The sequence below is a fragment of the Pyxicephalus adspersus genome, chromosome 9 (genome assembly GCF_032062135.1).
Source record: "Pyxicephalus adspersus chromosome 9, UCB_Pads_2.0, whole genome shotgun sequence".
NCBI classification, from domain to species: Eukaryota; Metazoa; Chordata; class Amphibia; order Anura; family Pyxicephalidae; genus Pyxicephalus; species Pyxicephalus adspersus.
In genome coordinates this window covers 44,008,353-44,029,675 of record NC_092866.1, presented here as the reverse complement: position 1 = coordinate 44,029,675, position 21,323 = coordinate 44,008,353, and the positions used below count along the sequence as shown (strand labels likewise).

Here is a 21,323-nt window from a genome sequence, read left to right as displayed (position 1 = left end):
TCTATCCATATTTTCCATACACAGTGATCAATAAATCTATCAATCTCTCCCTGGTTGTTCTATGATAAGTTTGTTTTTTCCTTTCCGAGTCATTTTGCAATGTTCTAGATCCGACTAATATTTGAACTCACATGTGTGTGATATTGGTTGTTCCTATGTGTAGGACCAGCTCACTCTGTATTGTGTAGGTGATTGCACAGACATTCATCTTTCTTTCCACCCAGCAATTCTTTAGTGAATCTGTGGAAAATGTTGCTGGTATAGTGAGTAAAGCTGCGTACACACTTCCAATTTTTATCGTTCCAATCGAACGACGAACGATCGATTGGGCAAAAAATCGTTCGTAAAAAAGAGATAGATAGATAGATAGATAGATGAGATAGATAGATAGATAGATAGATAGATAGATAGATAGATAGATAGATAGATAGATAGATAGATGGGTAGATGAATAGATAGATAGATAGATAGATAGATAGATAGATAGATAGATAGATGGGTAGATGAATAGATAGATAGATAGATAGATAGATAGATAGATAGAAGAATAGATCGGTAGATAAACTGATTTAGAGCTAGATAAGGAAAATAAATCAATATAGGTGCACATTGAAGGAGAATAAGAAATAGATAAAACAGAAAATAAATAAAAAAACTATATAAGGACAAATCAGAAAAGGTTGAGAAAATACAGATAGATCTATAGATAGACAGATCCTCCGCTCTCTGGGTGAACAGATAAATTAATGTCTATGCCCACCAGAATTGTTTTATTCACTTTCCAATATTCTGTATAATAAAATAATATTCTAATAATAAAATAATTTATGGAATACTAAAGACATGTCTGTCCATGTCAATGTGGGACCCCCAGCAACCCCCATGATCACCCCCCCCTCCATTGGTCACCCCCTGCCCCCCATTCCCCAGCAGTGCAGGACAGGGGTGCTGTGACGTCATACCTCCCCAGGCAGCAATGCAGTGCCAGGCTAAAAGTTGTGAATGAAGAGAAAACAATGGCTGTCAGGCTCCAGTGTCAGGTTCGCTGTTGATGAAACAACTTTCACTTATTTTTTTTTTTTTTTGGGAGGGGGGGGTGAAGGGGGCTGGGATGCAGCAGAACCATGCCCACTGGAAGAGAAGAGGGGGGGCAGGGTGTATAAAAGAAGGGGCAGTCTGCCTGCTCTGCCTGTCTCCCTAGGATTGGAGCAGCTAAGAAGAAGATTGGAGCTTGGCAGAGACTTTGGATCCCAGCAGCGCCTTTCCCTGTCCATCCTCCGACCTCCAGCACCGTGCAGCAGCCGCACTGCCATCACCACACAAGCAGCAAGACTACTTTAACATTTGCTGGAGCAGATCTACAAACATTGCAACATGGAGCTACTAAGATGCAAAAGCAGAAGCTGCAGCAGCTCAGCTCAGTCGTGCAGGAGGACACAGGTAAGGCAACCTTGGGCAGGGGGTAAGGGTAGTGCTGAGATCAGGGCTGTAATGTCTGATTCATTCCTATGATAAATGGATTTCCCCCTTCTGTACCAGGAAGTGACAATCGTTGAATTAGCCGGCTAGGGGAGGCTTTTCCCATAGTCAGCTGCTGCAATGCTGATCGGACGGCACCGACAGCCCCACAACAGTGGCATGTGTGATCACTTCATGTATGAGAATGCAATACTTTATATATGTGCAGCTGATAGTTGTAAAGTCCTCAGACTTGTTAGCATTGGAACTGTAATGTCACTGACAGCCTTGCAAGTCATGAAAGAATTTGAAAGTTCTGTGCATGCAATGCAACTCTTATTTTTTGCAGCTGATATTTCCTCCAGATCTCCTAGAATTGGTGTTATGACCTCACTGAGTCATCATATCACCATGTCACCTAAGTACTGATTATAGACAGAACTGGGCACTTTTTATTGAAATGCTCTCAGATCTCCATGCAGAGTCCTTTACATTGATCCCTACACAGTGACATCACAGTGACGTCATCAGTACAAGTAGAAGAATCCCCTCTGGGTGTTTCCTCCCTATAGTGACTCCCCAGCAATGTAACATTGTAACTCTATGTAATTGCTGCACACAAGTGTCTGTATTAGTCATAAATATCACATCACAGATTTATTCCAATTATGCCATTTATCTCAATATCTGTGCATGGGCTTTAAATTAACCCTACCCTGGCTGGCAGTGACACCATTATCTCAGCACATGACTTGCACAAACACTGAGAACTGCAGCTTGCAATCTAGGAAAAGTAACTGGGATCTACTGATAGACTGATGATTGGGGCCCCTGGGTAAATCAATGGGGCCCATCAGTATTACCTGGCTGGGGTAGTGATAGTTTTCCTTGCAGGTGCTGAGAATGAGGACAGAGATGAGGAATGGGGATCAGATCAGACAGATCAGCAATTTATTACAGCGCAGGAATGTCAGCGCTGACGTTAGCGTTGTTCAATACATTGGCCACTAGGGGGTGACAGAGCCGCAGTCATTTCACCAATGGAGAACTTTTCACTGAACTGTAAAACTTTCACAAACTTAGCCAATGTTAAAATGTGTGTAGCAAGATTGGGGATCCAAATAAGCAACCAATGGTCTCAATGTGTGATCTGTGCTTTAAAAAAGTCTTTTGCTGAAGAACTAATTTTTTTTTTATATTTTTGATTTTTATTAATATAAATGAACATTGCGTACAAATCACCGGGGGACCATCTGTATTGAGAATTCATTGATTTGGTCACATAGCACTGAAAAGTGTTACGGTGCTACTAAAAAGTAAAGACAGTTTTGCCTATTTGAGTTGGAGAGGGTTGGGGTCCCTGTCAGGTATTTACTGCCATTGTTATTCTTATTTGGAGGATTTCCCTCATCCTGATTTGGTGACAGGTGCCACCAGAGACAGGAAGTTAAAATAAATGCCCTCAACAGAATCAGTTTTATCTTATTTGGCAAGGGTTCTGCTTTTTACTTCTACCCATGCCCATATTTTTGATTTTCCCTCACTTCCTGTCCTGGTGATGGCAATCAACTGGTAAGAATGCCACCATGACATGAAGAATCTCATTTCAGTAGGAGCAGCACCTGTAGGGTTCAGTAATTCCTAAAGCCAGCAGATAGGGGTGCTGTTGCAACAATTAGTATACATAAAGCTCATCACAAGCCCTAATGGAAATGCTGAGAGCAATATAAACCAGATTGGGTTCTCTAATTTTATCTAAAATTTAAACAGGAGAAAAGAAGTGTTAAAGCTCAACTGAACATTCATTCCAGGTGCGTGAAATCCAAAAGTTTCAAGAAAAAGCAGCCACAGCCTGCGCAGAACAGCCTGTGCTTTGCCAGTAGGATGAAGCGGTTAGACACGCCCCCTGCTGGGTCATAGCTAAAACACTCCAATCAAAGAAAATGAGCTTTTCTGATTGCAGTGCTATAGGTCAGACTCAGCAGGGGGCGTGTCAGAACTCTGCAGCATACTGGCAAGGGAAAGGCTTCTCTACTTAGACTGTGGCTGTTTTTTTGGGAAAACAAAGCAGAAGATCTTGCATGCTTTTTGTTTTGATGTCTCTAGAATGTATTAGGCTAAACTAGCTGTGCCAGCCCCATACTTGGTACACTTCCACCACCCCCTCCACCCCTTCATTTCTAAAAGTTCCAGCATTGTAAAAGTCAAGTTCTTCTAATGAGGGTCAGTACAGGAATGCCCCTTGTCCCCTGGGGTGATGCTCCCTATGTGCACTGGTGACTACTGCCAATACAAACATTTTTAAGTTGTCATCTGACCTAAACTGGAACATTTCTCCAAGGAAGAAAAATAAAAAATTAACTTATTCTTTACTTTATCCAAAATTTAAAAAAAATGGAAACTTCTATTTCCACCAGCAAGGTATAGGTGACAAGCACGCAGGTAGGATATTGGCATCCCTGCAACTCTTCCCCTGTAAAAAAACATTGTTCTCCCCGAGGCTGTGTGTAACTTGAACTGCAGCTGAGAGTCTGTGTTTGTGAGAATGGATAGAGGGCCCCATGGCTAATTCATTTCTAGGAAAACGCTTGTTTTCGCTGCCCTTTGAAGTGCTGCTTTGTATGAGGATTGTGAGTCGTTGTGACGTGTCTGCACAGAGCATGCTTGTTACACTGCAAGTGTCACAGATAAAACATGCACGCACATTCTGCTAAGTGCTGACTCAAGATTCCTAGTAGGGAGCTCTTCCCACACAGACACTGAACACATGGCACAGATCTGTCTACGGCTCCTTCCCTGCGGCCGCTTAACCCCTGGCCTACCGGGCGCTTCCCAACCAGCCAGGGGAAATGGAAAGCATCAGTTTTCTCCGGGCTTTCTGGGAAATGTTTGGGAATTCAATCCAGGGTTTTTTTTTCAACCCATCATCTTCTGTTTTGCTTCAGTTTGTAGGTGGTCTTTAAAGAGAAGAATGATGACACTTGATTGATGAAAGGCGTGCGTATGCAATCTGATTGTGAGGGATAGACATGCTCGCATTTAGAAGATGAGCATGCCTGACTAAAACTTCCACCCTACCAAGGCCATTTTGTGCATGTGATACCCATGTGAACTCTTCATTAAATCTAAGCTCCAGGAAACCCAAAAATTGTCCAAATACAAGAGGTGTGTGGATTCTTGTTTGAACCTAGCTGTGATTTGTGTATTTCTTCCAGATCTCTGCAAAATGAAACTTTGCCTTGATTCAGGAGCTTACTGTAATAACAACCAATCACTGGTGCTCTCTTTTCTTGTGCAGGCTGATTGGTCTTCTATACGCCCTCTTCTGGGTGGACCTGCTTGGTCCCTCCCACAACTTTGCACCGCCTACGAGGAGCCCAGTGATGATATCACTGCTACTTTTACAATGTAATAGCCCGTGCACACAAAGCAGATTTATTTTTCTGTGTCTGGAGTTAGGATTAAACTGTATGTATATCCTGTATTTACACCAAGACATCTGGTGCTAAAAAAAAAACAGCCATTGGAAAAAAACTTGTCCTATTTCCCCCAATACTTTTTGGCCCCAGTGTCTATGTGTAGCATGGAGACATGAAGTCATCCCCCATTCGTCCTAGTCTTCCCATGTCTGTGGTTATTAACACTTTGCCTGATCAATTATTGAAAGTCTGCCCAAATATCAGTTGTAGATATATATATATATATATATATATATATATATATATATATATATATATATATAAAATAGTAAATCTGATTGATTTGATTGGCTTTTGATCACCTATTTGTTTTCATCATTCAAATGCCTAGCAATGAATACTAATACAATTAAATCGATAAAAAAATAATTTAATCTATTAGATATTTATTATTTCAATGACGTTTTTTTGAATGTCCATTAGTTATTGCTTCCTATACATTGTGTGCAGTTTTCCATTGATTACATGTTGAAGTACATTATCATAATGGGAAACTTTCACTTATCAAACTGATACATAAAAACACTTCCAATGATGTAACAGACCAAAATAGAAGTGTGTTGGTAGGGCTTTCATACAATTTGGGTCATGGTGGTGATGCTGCCCTAGCTAATCATAGGAAAACATGCAACAAGAGACTTTGGATCATTATTAGATCATCAGATGATAGATATATCTACATTGGAGACATATGCACCATTATTATAAAAGTACTGGATCATATTGCCATTCTGTGCTTCCTCTTGCTGTCCTGAGACAGAATAGCTTTCCTAAATTCTGTGCCAACCAAGCCGGTCTGGCGTGACTCCAGTATGTTCTACCACGGTCCTGAAAGTACTAGATACATTGCTCTGTAAGCATGTGCTTAGCACCAGGCTCGAAATAACACACAGTTCCCTTAGTTAGGATTTAACAACATGCATTTGGATGTCTCTGCAGAACACTTTCCTGGGTTAATATCCTGGCATCTCCTCTGTAATGTTATGTATAGTGTATGCATAGTTACTGGCTTACACATCCTTCTAGGCTGAAATCTAATACCCAGGCCAGTTCTGCTCGCTTTACCACCTCTAGCGCTGTGTTTCTAATGGAATGTGTAGGAATGTAGATTCGCAAAGGTCCCCAAGACAGAAAAACACTCTTGTCTGCAGAGGTCCAGCTAGTTATTTACATATAGCCGTGTGTTGGAGCATTATGCATCATCAGCATGGAGTATTCTCTGCCTTATTGATAATAGTCAAGCAGTGAAACTTTGTCTTGGGAATGGGTTATTCTTTATACCTTCCCAAAGTGATGTATTTCGGATGATACTGTAATATGCATTGCATAGATTAGTGAATTGCATTGACATATGGTTATAGACTACTGTGCATTGGGTGTACTCCATTGCCAAACATGGTGCATGTCTTTTTGGGGATGCTTTGGTGCTTTGTTTATTAGGTTGGGTTCCCTAATAAAACGATTGTGAATGTGTGATAATACAAAGTCAAGAAATCAGCCCTAAGAGGGTTTGACGGTTGTCTTTAGCTAAGAATTAAAATGTATCTAGAATATCTATCTAGATAAAGACATCCTTGCTTTAATCACATAAGGCTGCTGAAGAATTTTGATATGTTCTTGGCTACCTAAAGTAGAAGTCTAGCCAAGGCCTTTTCTTTTTTTTTCTTTTTTTTTTTTTTTGGATAGAATGGAGAAAGATCACAAGCTCAGAATTTCATAATGGTCTGTGTCCCTGATGTGAAGATTCACCCCATTTGCTCCGGTGACCACTGACACTGTGCCAAAATGGCACCTTCACAATGTTGTGGTTGTTAGGACATAGATACATAGGAAATAAGGGGTAATTTTCCAATGGGGACACCTGCTTCCATGGTATTTGTCCAAAAAGGAGATTTTGTCCCACTTTGGAGACATTTCCCCCTCCTTACTTTTGCGGGACATTTACAGCACAAATATGATCAGGGATTATTATAGTGGCCAAATTGTTCTTATATGTGCTTAGGATATTCCTGGAGAGACTAAGCTAAAAAACAGTTTGCTTTCCAACACATTTCAGTTGTCATATGGTCAGATAAAGCCAGCCTGATAATGCCATAACATCAACATGGACAAACTACAGAGGTTGATTCAGATCCAATATTACTGTGCTGGCCAACAACATGTGAAAGATACGGTTAGGGTTTGGATTTGGGTCAACTTTTTCATGCAAAGTGTTCATTACTAAAACAGGTTTATGCTTCCTGATGGGTTAAGACAAACACAAAAATGTCTTCCCACCTTTATACTGACTTCTAAAATTGTGAGTTAATGTTTCACCAATACTGAATAGTTTCTACAATATAAATGCTAGGATTGTATAAATCAAAATCTGGCCAGTCCACAATACATTGACCCCCCAGTTTTCCATGGACTTCACTGGCTAACCCTATGTCTCTGTTTAGGTTGCCTGGGATGTAACGTTATTGGGGCTGATTTATTAAAGCTCTCCAAGGCTGGAGAGGATACGCTTTCATCAGTAAACCTAGGTGATCCAGAAAACCTGGGATGGATTATTGAAAGTCATTTGCTATTTGCTTGCAAATGTATTCTCTCCTGGACCATATCCATTCCAGGTTTGCTGGATCACCCAGCTTCACTGATGAAAATGTATCCTCAGACTTGGAGAGCTTTAATAAACCAGCCCCAATATCTGGGCTTTTATATGGAACTGGGAGCAAAGACAACATAATTCTGACAGTGACTAATCATATTCATTAAAAGATGAATTCTAATCGGCTGCTCAAGGCATCTATTTCCCTTTTGTTCCTTTTGTCCCAATTCAGTTCTGTTGTATGTAACAGTGCCTAAAACTTTAACCCCACATGATCTTTAAAGTGAATACAGGTTTTCTGGCATGTTTTAATGCTAACTTGCTGTAGTAAATCACCTCCTGGGTCTGAGTTAACCATACTGGGGCAGGATGTCCTGCTCTTCTGGCTTCATATTGCACACTGCTTTTTTTATATGGCTGGCAAGCAGCACATGTTACAAACTTCAGAACATGATCAGGATATCCCTTTGTTTTTGTAGATGTCCATGGAGAGCTGTAATGGATATATGTCACAGAAGGTGAAATTCATTGAGTAATTACAGGCAGTTCCATGTCTTCTAGAACAGCACATACCACCCTTTAAATGGAGTTTGGCTAGCCTGTTCTGTTCCGGCAGGAGAACACCGAGGGGATTAGCCCAGTAACACATTAGGCACAGATTACATTGGAGATAGCATATAGCTTTTTACAATCTAGTAAAGACATTATTATTCTATCTCTATTACTGTTTGTGCTGTCTGGTGGACCATTTTTCTTGTCATTCTCTAGTTATTTCTTATGGGAGCATTAACATGTATAACAAAAGTCCATGTTCCTTGTTCCTAGTCTCTAACCACACATGAATCATATATTCAGTTTCCAGCCATCTCTTGTATCATGTCAGCAGGCTATGACCATATTCTATATTAAATCTGCAGCATGACAGTCTTTTGTAGCATTATGTACCCCGTATATTATGATGTCTTTGGCCATGTCGAGATCTGTACTTAAGTCCCCATATCTAGAAAGTTGGCCGGCACTGGTACAGCTGCTCTGCCACATTTGGCCCCGGAATGCCTTGTCCAGTCCAGGCCCATTTCTCCCATTAGAAGTTGCAGTTTTGATTTGGCTTTTTGGGAACTTAGCGGGTTAATATGTAGCGTGCAATTCTTAAATGAATAATTCCAGATTGGTTTTACTCGTGTGTTACTTCAGAAGGTACAGTGCGTCCTTTTGCTTTTAGGGGGAACGGACAGAGAAACATTGAGCACGTTAGAGGGGAATGAAAGAGGAGACAGACCGTAAACGCAGGTTTGGAAACAAAACACCCCTTCATCATTTTGGTGTCCCTATGGACAGAATATTGAGGCAAAACAAGTGAAAGCAGCCAGAATAGAGAGCTAAGTGGTGGCATCTGGCCAGCTGTAAAAGTCTGTTGTTTGCTTGTTTCATTCTGTTTTTCTTCCTCTTTCTCTCCCAGTTGCCTTCTCTCTGCGGCGATTGTTTGGAGAAGGGGAGAGAGAGAGAGCGCAGAATTGGAAAGGCTTCTGCATTGTTGAGCAACAGGGAATAGGGGGCATGTGAGGGAATTTTTAACATGCAGGAGTAGCAGCAAGTGAGCAGATGTTGCTGATTCCCTCCAGCCCATTGCTCTACACCTTTAAAATGCACAATTAATTGTAAATTTGAAACAAAATGCAGATGGGATGATTTGATCCAGAAGAAGTTTTGGGCTGTAGAGTCAACCCTGCTAGGAGGTAAAAACAGAAGAAAGATAATTAGCCTTTATTTATCACTGAAAAGCAACCAGGACTGGCTGGATGTGATGAGAAGAGATGGTTTTATCCTCCATGTATAGGCCAAATGCCTAAAGCTAAAAACACACGCTGGTTCCGTGAACTATGGGGGCCCTGATGCATAGTTGTTGGTAAACCTAAAGGAAATTGTGCAAAAAAGTAGGCTTGGAATGGTGAGGTATGAAAATAAAATTGCATCCTCCAACTAGATTAAAGCATGTTTTAGTTCATGGATATTGGTAATTCTTCGATCAGGGATACTTGAATTGGGTACGAATGGGTACGAATTCAGAAAGAACATACACCTTTTACTTTTTTCAGCAAAGCAGCAAACACACAAAAAGACAATGCAGAAGGGCTTTGTACAGCAGGTCAATAGCATAAAACAAACAAATGCTCATCAAAGAAGTAGTTTCCTAACTAACATTGTACTAATATGGGTTCTCCAACTCAGACAAGTGGTAACTTTTTGGGGGTCATCTGGTAGATCCCCAGCCCCCTCTAGAAAGTGCACATAGGCTAGAGCCTGCGATAGTCGTTACTGTCTAGGGCTGTATACACTTGTGCAATATTTATCATTTGAAAAGATCTTTCATGATCATTTCCAACGACAAACTACTGCAGGATGCATGACCGAGTCCTGTACATACAGCCCCATTCTGCTCCATGGAGAGGGGAGGGGGAAAACGACGGAGCGGCATTCCGCTGCGCACTTTTCACTTCTAATAAGATCGTTCCTCGTCCATCGTCCGTGGATCCGCCAGGAAGGTCGTTTGGATGATGGACGATGGGTGCTGTACACACGCCAGATTCTCTTCCAGAAGTTGCTGGGAATTCAACAAACTGTCGCTGATTGGCCTCCATTGGATGATACCATCATAGGACCAACACCACTTGGTAGAACCAGCTCCATGACTATATTAATGTTTGTAGCCTTCTATGAATGTTTTATTCTAGCCACCACTCTAGGGGGCATTTTTTTCCACTGGCCACCTACATATTTAGGGTACTTAGGTATATGATTCTTATTCTGGACTGTAAAAAAAAAAAAAAGTAATTTGATTGTAGCTTGTTCTCTACAATCCTTCTTTAATGGCACAAGCGAGCCTACCTCAATCAGAGGCATTCTGGGAACCTGGAAAACAGAAATCTCTCAGCCCAGTGCATTTAGAGAAAGCTTCTTTTAATATATTTAAACCTGTATTATATGATTAAAATATTAGGAGAGACACCTCGAACAGAGAGCTGTGTAATTAGAATGTTTTTTGACGTCAATGGCTTTACTTTTGCCACCATAACATGCATCAGTTAATTTGGTTTTTACTACCGCTTCAAGGCTAATTGTCATTAATCTGCGAATGACTCAGTACTGTAATTTTAATAAATACGTCAGTAGGTAAGTTGTGATTTCATCTTCATTTCTTGCTAGGTGCGGTGAGGGAATGAAGCCACCCTTTCCCTGCTAGAGAAGTCCTTGAGTCAGTTTTACTTTTGTACAACTCAAACTGCTGGCAGTCTGGCATATTCCATTCTTGGCAATGGTCATTAAAAGCTCCTGTGGGCTGCATGGGCAACAATAATAAATAATAAAGTATTGAGATCTGAATTTATCCTGAACTTTGTTACTGAGCGCTACTATGCCTATAACACCGGAAATGACATTCATGCCCAGTTCAGCAAAATAAGTCACTGATCAATAGAATTTGTGTGGCCCCTTAATATAATCCAATGAACTACATGTTGGAAGCAGCATGTTCCTATATCTGTTTTATTCTTACTAAAGAGGTCTGGACCCAAAATGTTGATTGCTGACCAGTTGTTTCCTAAGCAAAGTATGTTGCAATTCTGAATGTATGGAGTCAGAGATAGATAAGAACAGAATGTGGTCCATTGACTTTGATGGGGATTACAATATGCCCCATCTGTACTGTTTTTACTCTCCCATTTGACACCATTTGCCTATAGGTGCAGGTTTAGAATCAATAGGCAATAGCACAATTCTCACCAGTTGTAATATCTCCCTGGTTTACTGCAGGATCGTGAAGGTTGCTGCTGGGCTCCGGATATCCACTGGCTTAAAGCTTTCCGCTTAGTTTTCCCTGTGGATGATCTGGTTGTACTTGGAGTGACGGCAGTTTTATCTGTTTAGGACATCAGCTTATTTTTTATATCGACAACTTTTCAAGTTTAGGAAATTGCTACTTGACTATATTAAAGTAAAATAGATACAGTAGTGATCTCATATCTATGGTTCATGTCTGCAACCCTCATCTCATCTTGTTTACTGAAGGATATCATCATACAACAGAGCTTAGAACAAGGTGCTGTCCAAATGCAACACTGTTGTGGACTTTCCCATATGTTCAGCCAGCTTCCAATACCTATAGTCTGCCTTATAGATAAAAAAGAATCCCGTGATTATAATCTACAGGGTTGTTATTGTTTACATGACTTTAAATGATTTTGCCATGCTTCATTTGGCTCAGCAGTACAATGGTAGATTAAACTAGCAAAGACACGTTAACTTGCAAAACAGATCTAGTTTTTGCTTTTATAATATATTGTATATGCTTGCTTGGTATTTAATGTGCACAGTGTACAGGTGTTTATTTGCAAGGATTTCTGCTGATCACTGCTTTCAAAGCTTCGATAATTACAGATAGTCGGATGCTTTTGATTACTAACCCATGTGCCATTGAAGAGTTAAGATGACTAATTGCTTTAAACTGCTTAAACACTTTGTTTATGCAAAGGAATATCAAATAGTCTTATTACGTCATTTACATGTGTCTAATAAATAAACAAGCCATAACCGGTGGTTTTAAATGCTTGTAAAACTTGGGGAAAAAAGTTCATCTAATGCTGCATGTTCAGAGGAATGTATCCAGATGTTGGCCTTATGATTTGCTGTATGAAGATGACATGAGTCTTCAAGGGAGGGGGGGCACTTTATTTACGTAAGCAAATCTATAAAGTCCATCCTAAATCCACATATGCCCACCTAACCGTCTGCAGATCCATTGAAAATTTAAGTTTTTTTTACAATGAAAGTTTAGCTAAGCAAGGGAGTGTGAGATAAAACCCTCAACATATGTGTTTCCAGGAGTGATTTAATTTCCAGTACAGTATCTGAGGTTCTAAACGAGCACACAAGAAATGAATTACCCAGAGCTCCTCACTGACATTCATATTACCTAGGGATAGTATGAACTGTAGAGGTATGGGTGCAGGTAATTGTTTGCAGTTGCAGTGATCCAAAATTCCTTTCACCAGATAGGAACTCTCTGAAGCTCTCTTTTGGACACTTTGCTTTTTCTCAACATTCTAATACAATTTAAAACCAGCCAATTACAGAATTTGCAGAAATAACAGAGCGCAATGAGGAAAGTTACTCCGCACCTCTTCAAATTTGACGGGATCTGATTATTGTAATTATCTGAAACTCAAATATGAATCATGTGAGGTCAGGAAGGAGAACTTTTCAAAGCTACTTTGTTCCTAAATCCTCTTGCTATGTTCTGGAACTGAGCTTCAGGTTGCTTAAAGAGAACGGCACAGAGGTTAGCTGAAGTATTGAATGGTGTCCCTGTTTGAACTCAGGAGCTTCATGACCTGTGTGTGTATATATATATATATATATATATTTCAGGAGCAGGGTCCACTTACAATCTAAAAGTGATGTCTGCAATGGCAACGTCAGTGCAAGACAACTGTCCGGGACTGGCACCGTGTTACAGATCCCCCCACCCACAGACAGCATTGGCAAAGGATCCAGACAATGGACTTAGATGGTGGTCTTCAGTAAACTTTTTACGTTGTCCAAAAAATAATTGTCTTCTAAAAAGTCTGTAAATCCAGTGTATTTTCCATTATTTTAAGTTTTCTGTGTATGTTCTATTGCAGTTTGAGTGAAGTGGCTTCTTTCCCTACTGATTAAGCTTAGATGTGTGTAAGGCTGTGGAAGTCTTATAAAGAAAACACACATTGTAGTTGTTTGCAAGCCCATATTCCAGCTATTAAACCTTCATGGCATCTAGTTATAACTTAAAATATATTTAGGGAATTTAAGGATGTAAGGAATGTTGAAAACCTTATCAGGTTTCTTGTTTGCAACCTGTGTCCCATATGGACATTTCCCTTCACTACAGGTCCCTGTAGAAACAACTGGAAGTGAATAAAAATCTCTCCAAAGTGAATTTTTACAATTTATCCTAGACAGATGCCACTAGAACTCATTGGAAGACCTCCAATCTGATCCTGTTATAGTCCCAGCTCTGAATTTTGTTTTCTATACATCCACATATCATGCATATAGGTGTACGTCTGTGAGACTAAAATGTGATGTGTTTTTCTGCAATTCAACAAAGAATCTTGCAGAACCTAATTAATTGACCCTGATGAGCACGTAGGTCAATCACACAGTCACAGGGAGAATGTTGGGTGAAATGGTCTCAGTGGTGTCTGATCTTTTGTTTGCTCTGACTTTATATTATTAATGACATCTGTGTTACTTTGAAGACCATAGGCACCATACCTCAACCAACACTGTACATAGAACTACATATAGAATGATTATTGAATAAACTAAATGTAGCATACCTTATTGGTTTCCATTGGTCGTTTTTAATATATGTGCCTGATTCTGGACAACTGGCTGAAGTTTGAGTTTACAGTACCTCTCCTTGACCCAAATATTTTTGTCCATCAATGTTCCATATCTGCCCTTATTTTTGCTCCAATGCTTTTCAAACACTAGTATAAAAGTGCCCTGTGTATAATGTGCCATCTAATAGCAAAAAGAAATCTATTCCAGGTTTGCTGGATCATCCAGGTTTTCCCATGAAAATCTATCTTCTCAAGTCTTGGAGAGCTGTAACAAACCATGCCCATGGCTCTAGAGGTCACTTATCCCATTTAAGCAACATTTCAATCAGTTTACTTACATTTTTACTGGGTCACATATATTATTTTGAAATTCTCAAAAGAGTTTGCTTTGCATCACAGATATTGATTCAAGGAAGTAATTTCAGGCCTCCTAACCTACTGGGACGCGGTCCTGTTTATTTAAACCTGAAGTCACTAACGTCTGCTAAGAACTGAATGATACTTCTAAGTGCTTAAAGGTGTACAGTCTGTATTTCAAAAAATATATGTTAGCAGATGTTGCCTTGTGAAAAACATCTGCATGCTGCCTACCCGCAGGTTTTCAGTGTTGAGATATAAGCTTTGCAATGTTTCATTTATTCTGATGTTTTTTATTGTTATTCTGCTTTTTGTTCTTTTGTCTATTGAGCAGAGCTAGAGTTTGCTTTCATGGGTGTTTGTTTTAATAGTTTTTAAAGGTTACACTAAGAAGTGACCAAAAATAGAAGTGTCTGTGATGCCCATCATCATTCTCCTGCTTAATTCCAAACATGTGATAGAATTGTGGGTAAAATTAAATGTTATTTTTATAGGCAACATACACAGTTCTTCACCCATATTCACAAAAGCTGTAGTCAAGGCTGCTCAAAGATTGCCTAAATAAAAGAGACATGAGTTTTCTTACTGGAAGGTGCAAAGTGTGCCACTGCACAGGGGCCCTGGAGCCTCCTCAGCCAACAGGGGCCCCCATAGGAGCTCCACGTAAGAGAAAGGGGGCCCAAGTCAATACTGCATATAGGCCAACTGTCACGTCCACTGCTGCCTATGGAAATCACTTACATGCATTCAGACTGGTTGCATTAAATAATGGAATTATTTATTATAGAAAACAGAGCTGCAATTATTTATCTTATTTTTTTAACCTGCCTGGAGTTCACCTTTGAATATTACAATTTATTATTAGTGCTCAGCCTATGTTTGCTGCTGCATTTACATTTATTTTTAGAACTCTGTACTTAATTGCGTCTGACGCAGGTTTACACAAGCGCTGGGTGTCTTTCTTTATCCAGCACCAGTTTGTAAATGAACTGCAATGAATCAGAGCAGTCAGCAGTGGCTTGACAAGTCAGATTTATGGCGTGAGTACAGTAAATGTTTGCATAATACTTGAGAAGATTTGTATTGTCTCAGGGTATTAATAGAAAGAATGGCAAGTCGGAAGCTAAATTTATCCGGCTGAGAGTCCATGGGATTCACAAGTTTGTAGATTAGTATTAGCTCTTGTAATATTTAACAAAACAACATATCCATACATCGCTGCTCACTTCAGTGTTTCCTGTTTCTATATGGCCATCAAGGCAGTTGAGTTATGACTAAATCTTCCTAAAACAATTATAGAATAGTCAGGATAAAAAAGTCTCAGAGCTACATTTCCTTTATAAAAACTAAACAGAGGACTGGCAGCATTGTTTCCAGTGAAGTCACTTGCAATAAGTGTTGCTCTAGGAATATATTAGTGGTAGAGTTCATGGTAAACTTTTTCCATGTAAGGGGTACAGACGGTCACTTTGAACAAAACTTCTTTTTTTTAGCTCTTTGTGTATACATTGTGTGTGTGACGTTGGCTTTATAAGCCATACATGGTGCAGCTAAAGAAATGATGGAAATGAACACCCTCTTGTTTCATCATTGCCATTATTGTTGAGGTGACTGCTATAGGATAACAGCACATACATCCTAACGTATTGAAATGAGAAAAAGGGACATCTTTTGGTGTAGAAGACACACCCCTGCCACGCCCATGAGGAACTTAAAAAACTAATTTCTTAGTGATTGGAACTTTAAAACATTGCTAAACCAATCATCAAAAACATAGGCAATAGTGTAGATGCCACATGAATGGCTTAAATGGTTATTACAAATAAGCAGCTATTCTAGGAGTGATTGGCCAAGCTCTTTTTTTTTCATTGACATTGCCGTCTATTAATAAAGCACTTTTTCAGGTCCATGTGTTTTCAATGGCAGTGAATGATTCTCCACCAGAGAATGATACTGAATACTAGGTTTACTGATTAATAAAAAGAATGTACAAGGAAGCAAGTTTATTTTATTCAGTATCATATATATTTAGGGTTCATGTATTTTTGGGGTTCAAAGGGTCGCTCTTAACTATTGCTATTGAATGAGCCATGTGCTGGACTGATAAAATTATATCCTTAGGGTAATTTGGACAAGTCCTCCAGTAGTTCCTTACAAACTGATACATTCATGCAAGTTCACAGCAGGGTGAATTTTAGTGTTCTGCGCAAAAATAAATTTGGATTATGTTGCTGTTTTTTTCTGTTTATTATTAAGAAACAAATGTTCGTTCATTTTTTCTAAATTGTACATTTTGTGTAATTCCAGCTGCCAGGAGTGCCAATTCCCCGACATGCCCTGCTACTCCTCTACACCTTTATAGCATACACAGCAGAGTCATCTAAAGTATTAATCCTGGGGGAGACCCTCTGTGGTGGAGAGTTGGTAGACACGTTGCAATTTGTGTGTGGAGACCGAGGCTTCTACTTCGGTAAGTCAGCCTACAGTAAGTACCCATCCATCCATCTTCATCTTTCATTATCATTGTTTTGTTTGTGTGTGTCATTCATTGTCATTGCATTCAAAGGGCCTGATTTATTAATGCTCTCCAAGGCTGGAGAGGATACGCTTTTATTAGTAAAGCTGGATGAGACAGCAATCCTGGAATGGATTCAAAACATTTGCTAGCAAATAGCAAATTACTTTAAAGAAATCCATGCCACGTTTCCTGGATCACCCAGCTTCACTGGTGAAAGTGTATCCGCTCTAGCCTTGGAGAGCTTTAATAAATCAAGCTGTGTTTTTTTCGTTTTAGCAATGAACTTCTGATTTGTTAGAAATAATATGAAGTGTTTTGTTATATCCGTTTGTTGAATGCAAAAAAAAAATATTGATCATGTCAGATAATCCAATGATCTGATAACTTCCTGTGCTTTGCTGAACTGTTTCTAAAGTCCTGATACAAAAGGGTGAATGTGTGTTGTCACTCGGATCAGAAAGGGTCTGATTCATTTAAGATGGGAGAGGATACACTTTCATGGGAGATCCAGCAAATCTGGAATGGATCTGGTCAGGGATTGAAAAAATTTGCCAAATTATAGAAAATGATTTAGGAAATCTATTCCAGGTTTATTGGATCACCCAAGTTTTCCCATGATAGTCTATCTTCTCCAGTCTTGGAGGTCTTTCATAAATCCAATGTGTTATTGGTTGGATCACAAGGTAAAAAAAGATCAAGAAGAAAATAAAGCAGCCACCACATCTAAGGATTATTAAACTGTAATATATAAAATTGTCATTGGAGTTTTTTATACGCTTCTACAAAACTGTACATGTTTACAGTAAAACAAATAGAAACCTATATGAAATGTCAGAAATTGCCAAGGGCTGGCGGTATAATGTTTCCTTGGGTTGGCACCCTGCTAAGAAACAAACATAATGGCGTACAGAGAAGATCACAAACATGCTGGGATGCATTGCACAGCAATTGATGGCGTGGTGTCCGGTTTAACCCTTTCAGCCAAAGTTTTTCTTAGTTAGAGATCATCCTAAGAATTTAACCAACCCCGTGCTGGAATTCCTCCTCCCAAAAATGTCAGCTGTCTCCTAAACCACATTAATGCTTTGCAGTGTTTAAATAAATATCGTAGCTGGAGTTGTTTTACTAAGAGGTTCAGATATGTCTTCCACAATGACGTCAAATCGTGGTTGATTAGCCTGTTGTGTTACCCTCTGTGTCAGATTATATCTGCCTTGTTTATCAAAGCAACTTCTACTTGAAATTGGACCTCCATCTGCTCCAGATGCCTCTGCTAAGGCTGTTCTTGAAAGGGAGGGTCTTGTTCTAAAGTGGACCTGTCAGACATATTAAACTTTTATTAAACTTTTTTTTTAGTTAAAATATCCAACCATAAACTTCTGCTGTTATTTTTATTACCAGAAAAGTTTCATGTTGTTCCTAAGGGCTTAATTTTCTAATGCTCTTTTGTAAAGCTCCATCTATGTATTACAGGGCACACTCTTTGAGCAAGCTTTTACTGCAAGGGGTATGGGGAATGGGACTTGACTCCAGAAGGTGAGGCTTAGTCTAAAAGTAAAGTCAAGGCTTCAAAAAAAAAAAAAAACAACAATTGTGGGTGTAGGTGAGCTTTTGCCATAATCGGAAAGTATGCAATGCTGGCACAGACTTACTTTTTGTTGGTGCCCTGCAGTATTGACAGGTCCTGAAACTTGTCAATGCTGCATCCCCTAAAGCAGAGGTGTCAAACTGAAATACACAGTAGGCCAAAATCAAAAACTTAGACAAAGTCGGGGGCCAAACTTGAAACTGAAATAGCACCGCTACTACAATTCCCGGAGTCAAGAAAACAGTCCAATGCAGGGCCACGTGAGCGATGCCGGGAATTGTAGTAGCGGCACTATTTAAATGCAGCGGCGGGACAGCTGCAATTCATATTTAGGATTTCTTTGGGGGCCAAGAAAAAGGACGTTGCAGGCCAGATTTGGCACCCCTGCCCTAAAGCCACCATCTTTAACGCTGACTTCACAGCATACCTTTTTTCTTTGGACAGCTACTGGTGATAAAACTGGTGTAAAAAAAGACAGCAAAAATCAAGGATTTTTCTTTTCTAGTAGAAGAAAATTTGCATGTCTGCCACAAAAAAAACTTCCTCCTGATTGACTTATTTGTGTTTAGTTCTGCTTTATGAATGATGGGAATCAGGAGACAATATTTCAATGTTGCCTTATGGCCCAGTTCCAAGAAACTCATGCTCAGGGTTGGAGTCTAGGGTCCTGATTTATGAAAGCTCTTCAAGGTTGGAGAGGATACACTTTCATCAGTGAAGCTGGGTGATCTATCAAACCTGTAATGGATTTGGTCCAGGATTCAAAGCATTTGCTAGCAAATAGCAAACTACTTTTGAAGAAATCCATTCCAGGTTTGCTGGATCACCCAGCTTAGCTGGTGAAAGTGTATTCTCTTCAGCCTTGGGGAGCTTCAATAAATCAGGCCCAAAATATTCACAGGGCCATAGGTGATGTGTTTAATGTAGACAAGCCACCAATAGATAAGAAATGCAAGGAGGCCACTAGCAAATACGGATATTTAATATACCCTGAAATACCCATTTATGTTAAAGAGGGTCAGGAAATGTTTGCTAGTGGATATTATTCATTAACTAGTTCTCATATGACTTGCTTAACCTCCCCACAGTACAATATATTGGATTCTAATAGGCTTGGCATCAGTGTACATGTTATCTGGCCCTTACCACTATTCTTCACCGGGGACTTTGTAGGTTATTAGAAATGGCTACATAGGACTTTCTGAAGAATTTGTGGCTATTTGTTTTCTGTGAAGCAAAGGCCATTAACTTGTACACGTTGCAAAGCTAGACATGAGTTGTGGGAGTAGAATCAGTTCTTGTTTGCACAGTAGGATTGCCAGCTGTACACTATTAGCAGAGTCATCCTTTGTTTTCGGTAGATAATATTGTTCTTTTACCCCAATGTCCTTAACCTGCAATCTCTGCTAATAAAAAACATGAGTTGTAGTGGAATCCTGTTATTTCTTGCTTTATCTGCAGACTGATGCGGATGTAAAGCCTAAATGAATCACATAAAGCACTGCCTACCATTGACATTAACACTAACAAGTATCACCAGGAATTATTTCAATGAACGCTACAGATTTAGAGATTATAAATAATTACTACTGAAATTACTTTACCATATTAAATTACTTATTTTATGCACAGATCTGGTGGGAGAGTGTCAATGCAAGTATTGCCCCTATTTATCCTAAATCTGAACTTCATCCATATCTCCCAGCACTGAAATACCTTACGTAGTGTGTGTTAGTGTCCTTAATCCACCCACCTATTTCATTTATTGGATATCAGATATTTTATTCATGGAGGCTCAGCATCACACATGGACTTGCTAGTCTCATGTTTTCAAAAAGTTCTTCCCAAAAGCCATGACCACCCTTAATGGCATCGAAAAGCAACCCATTGATGATGTCATGCATGATGGGTATGTAATGGAAATTGAAAGGTTTCAAGGTCTTCATTAGCCTGTTAATAAAGAGATATAAAGCAACCAACAAAGCTGAATTATAAGTAGATAAAACTTCATCTTTTAAATATATGGTGTAGAACTTTACTGCCTAGTGTCTGGTTGTGGGTAGACTGGTAAAGAAAGTTATTATTGCTATGAAATTTAAAAGAAAAGTTTTTATTTCTGACGTAATATCTTATAGTGTGGCGTATTTATTCCTGTGGATGTGACAGCTGTCTCTAGTAAAAAAAACATAAAGCAAGAGATGAGCTTTTTTCCCCATGAACAGCTGATAAGAGTTTGTTCTCTGTAGCATGTGCTGACTGTGCACATTCCTGGCCTGTGTATCCTTCTCGGTAAAGTTGGCAGGGAAGAAAAGGAAGACCCAGGCAGGAGGCAGTATGGGGGGACATCGGTTCAGTGAGTTAGGTCCCACAAAGACCCTCTTTGTTGCTTCCTGCATTCCTCCATGAAAGTAGCTGGGGGGGCAGGGGGGAGATTGTTTACTTCAAATTCCCCTTTAACTCAGTTTGATTGATTTGGTAAAAGAGTAGGGTGGGTGTTCGAGGTAAGAGAGGGACAAGGGAAGGATGCTGAAAGGAAATTGCCAGCATTTTTACTGAACACATGTCGTGAGAGAGAGAAAGACCAAATGCCGGAAACCTAAATGGCCCGACAGGCCGGTCCTGTCTTCCTGGTTAATGGGCTGTTCTATCACCAAGAAGCTCAGGCAATCTGTGGCCACAACCTGCACTGTAAGACTGACTGTGATGATTATATCTCCTTGTCCTTAAAAAACAGATTTTATCCAATAATATATTGTATTTATATAGCACGGACATAAATACGTAGCGCTGTCAAAGTTGTGTCACTGGGCCTGATTTATTAAAGCTCTCCAAGGCTGAAAAGGATACACTTTCATCGGGTGATCCAGCAAACCTAAAATGGATCTGGTCTAGGATTCAAAACATTTGCTAGGAAATAGCAAATTACTTTGAAGAAATCTTTTCCAGGTTTGCT

The 21,323-nt window shown here is 39.6% G+C and overlaps 1 protein-coding gene across 2 annotated transcripts in view; it reads left to right on the top strand.

The window, feature by feature from the left end:
• Positions 1-1,184: 1,184 nt before the first annotated feature.
• Positions 1,185-21,323, top strand: part of IGF2 (insulin like growth factor 2) — a 31,694-nt gene continuing 11,555 nt past the window's right edge. Inside the window, exons 1-2 of one of the 2 annotated variants that reach the window (XM_072421733.1) lie at positions 1,185-1,440; positions 16,572-16,734. In XM_072421733.1, coding sequence (XP_072277834.1) covers positions 1,375-1,440; positions 16,572-16,734 — 229 coding nt within the window. In that variant the 5' untranslated portion in view covers positions 1,185-1,374. Of the gene's footprint in view, positions 1,441-16,571; positions 16,750-21,323 lie in introns of both variants that reach the window. The other variant, XM_072421732.1, reaches the window with a different exon arrangement.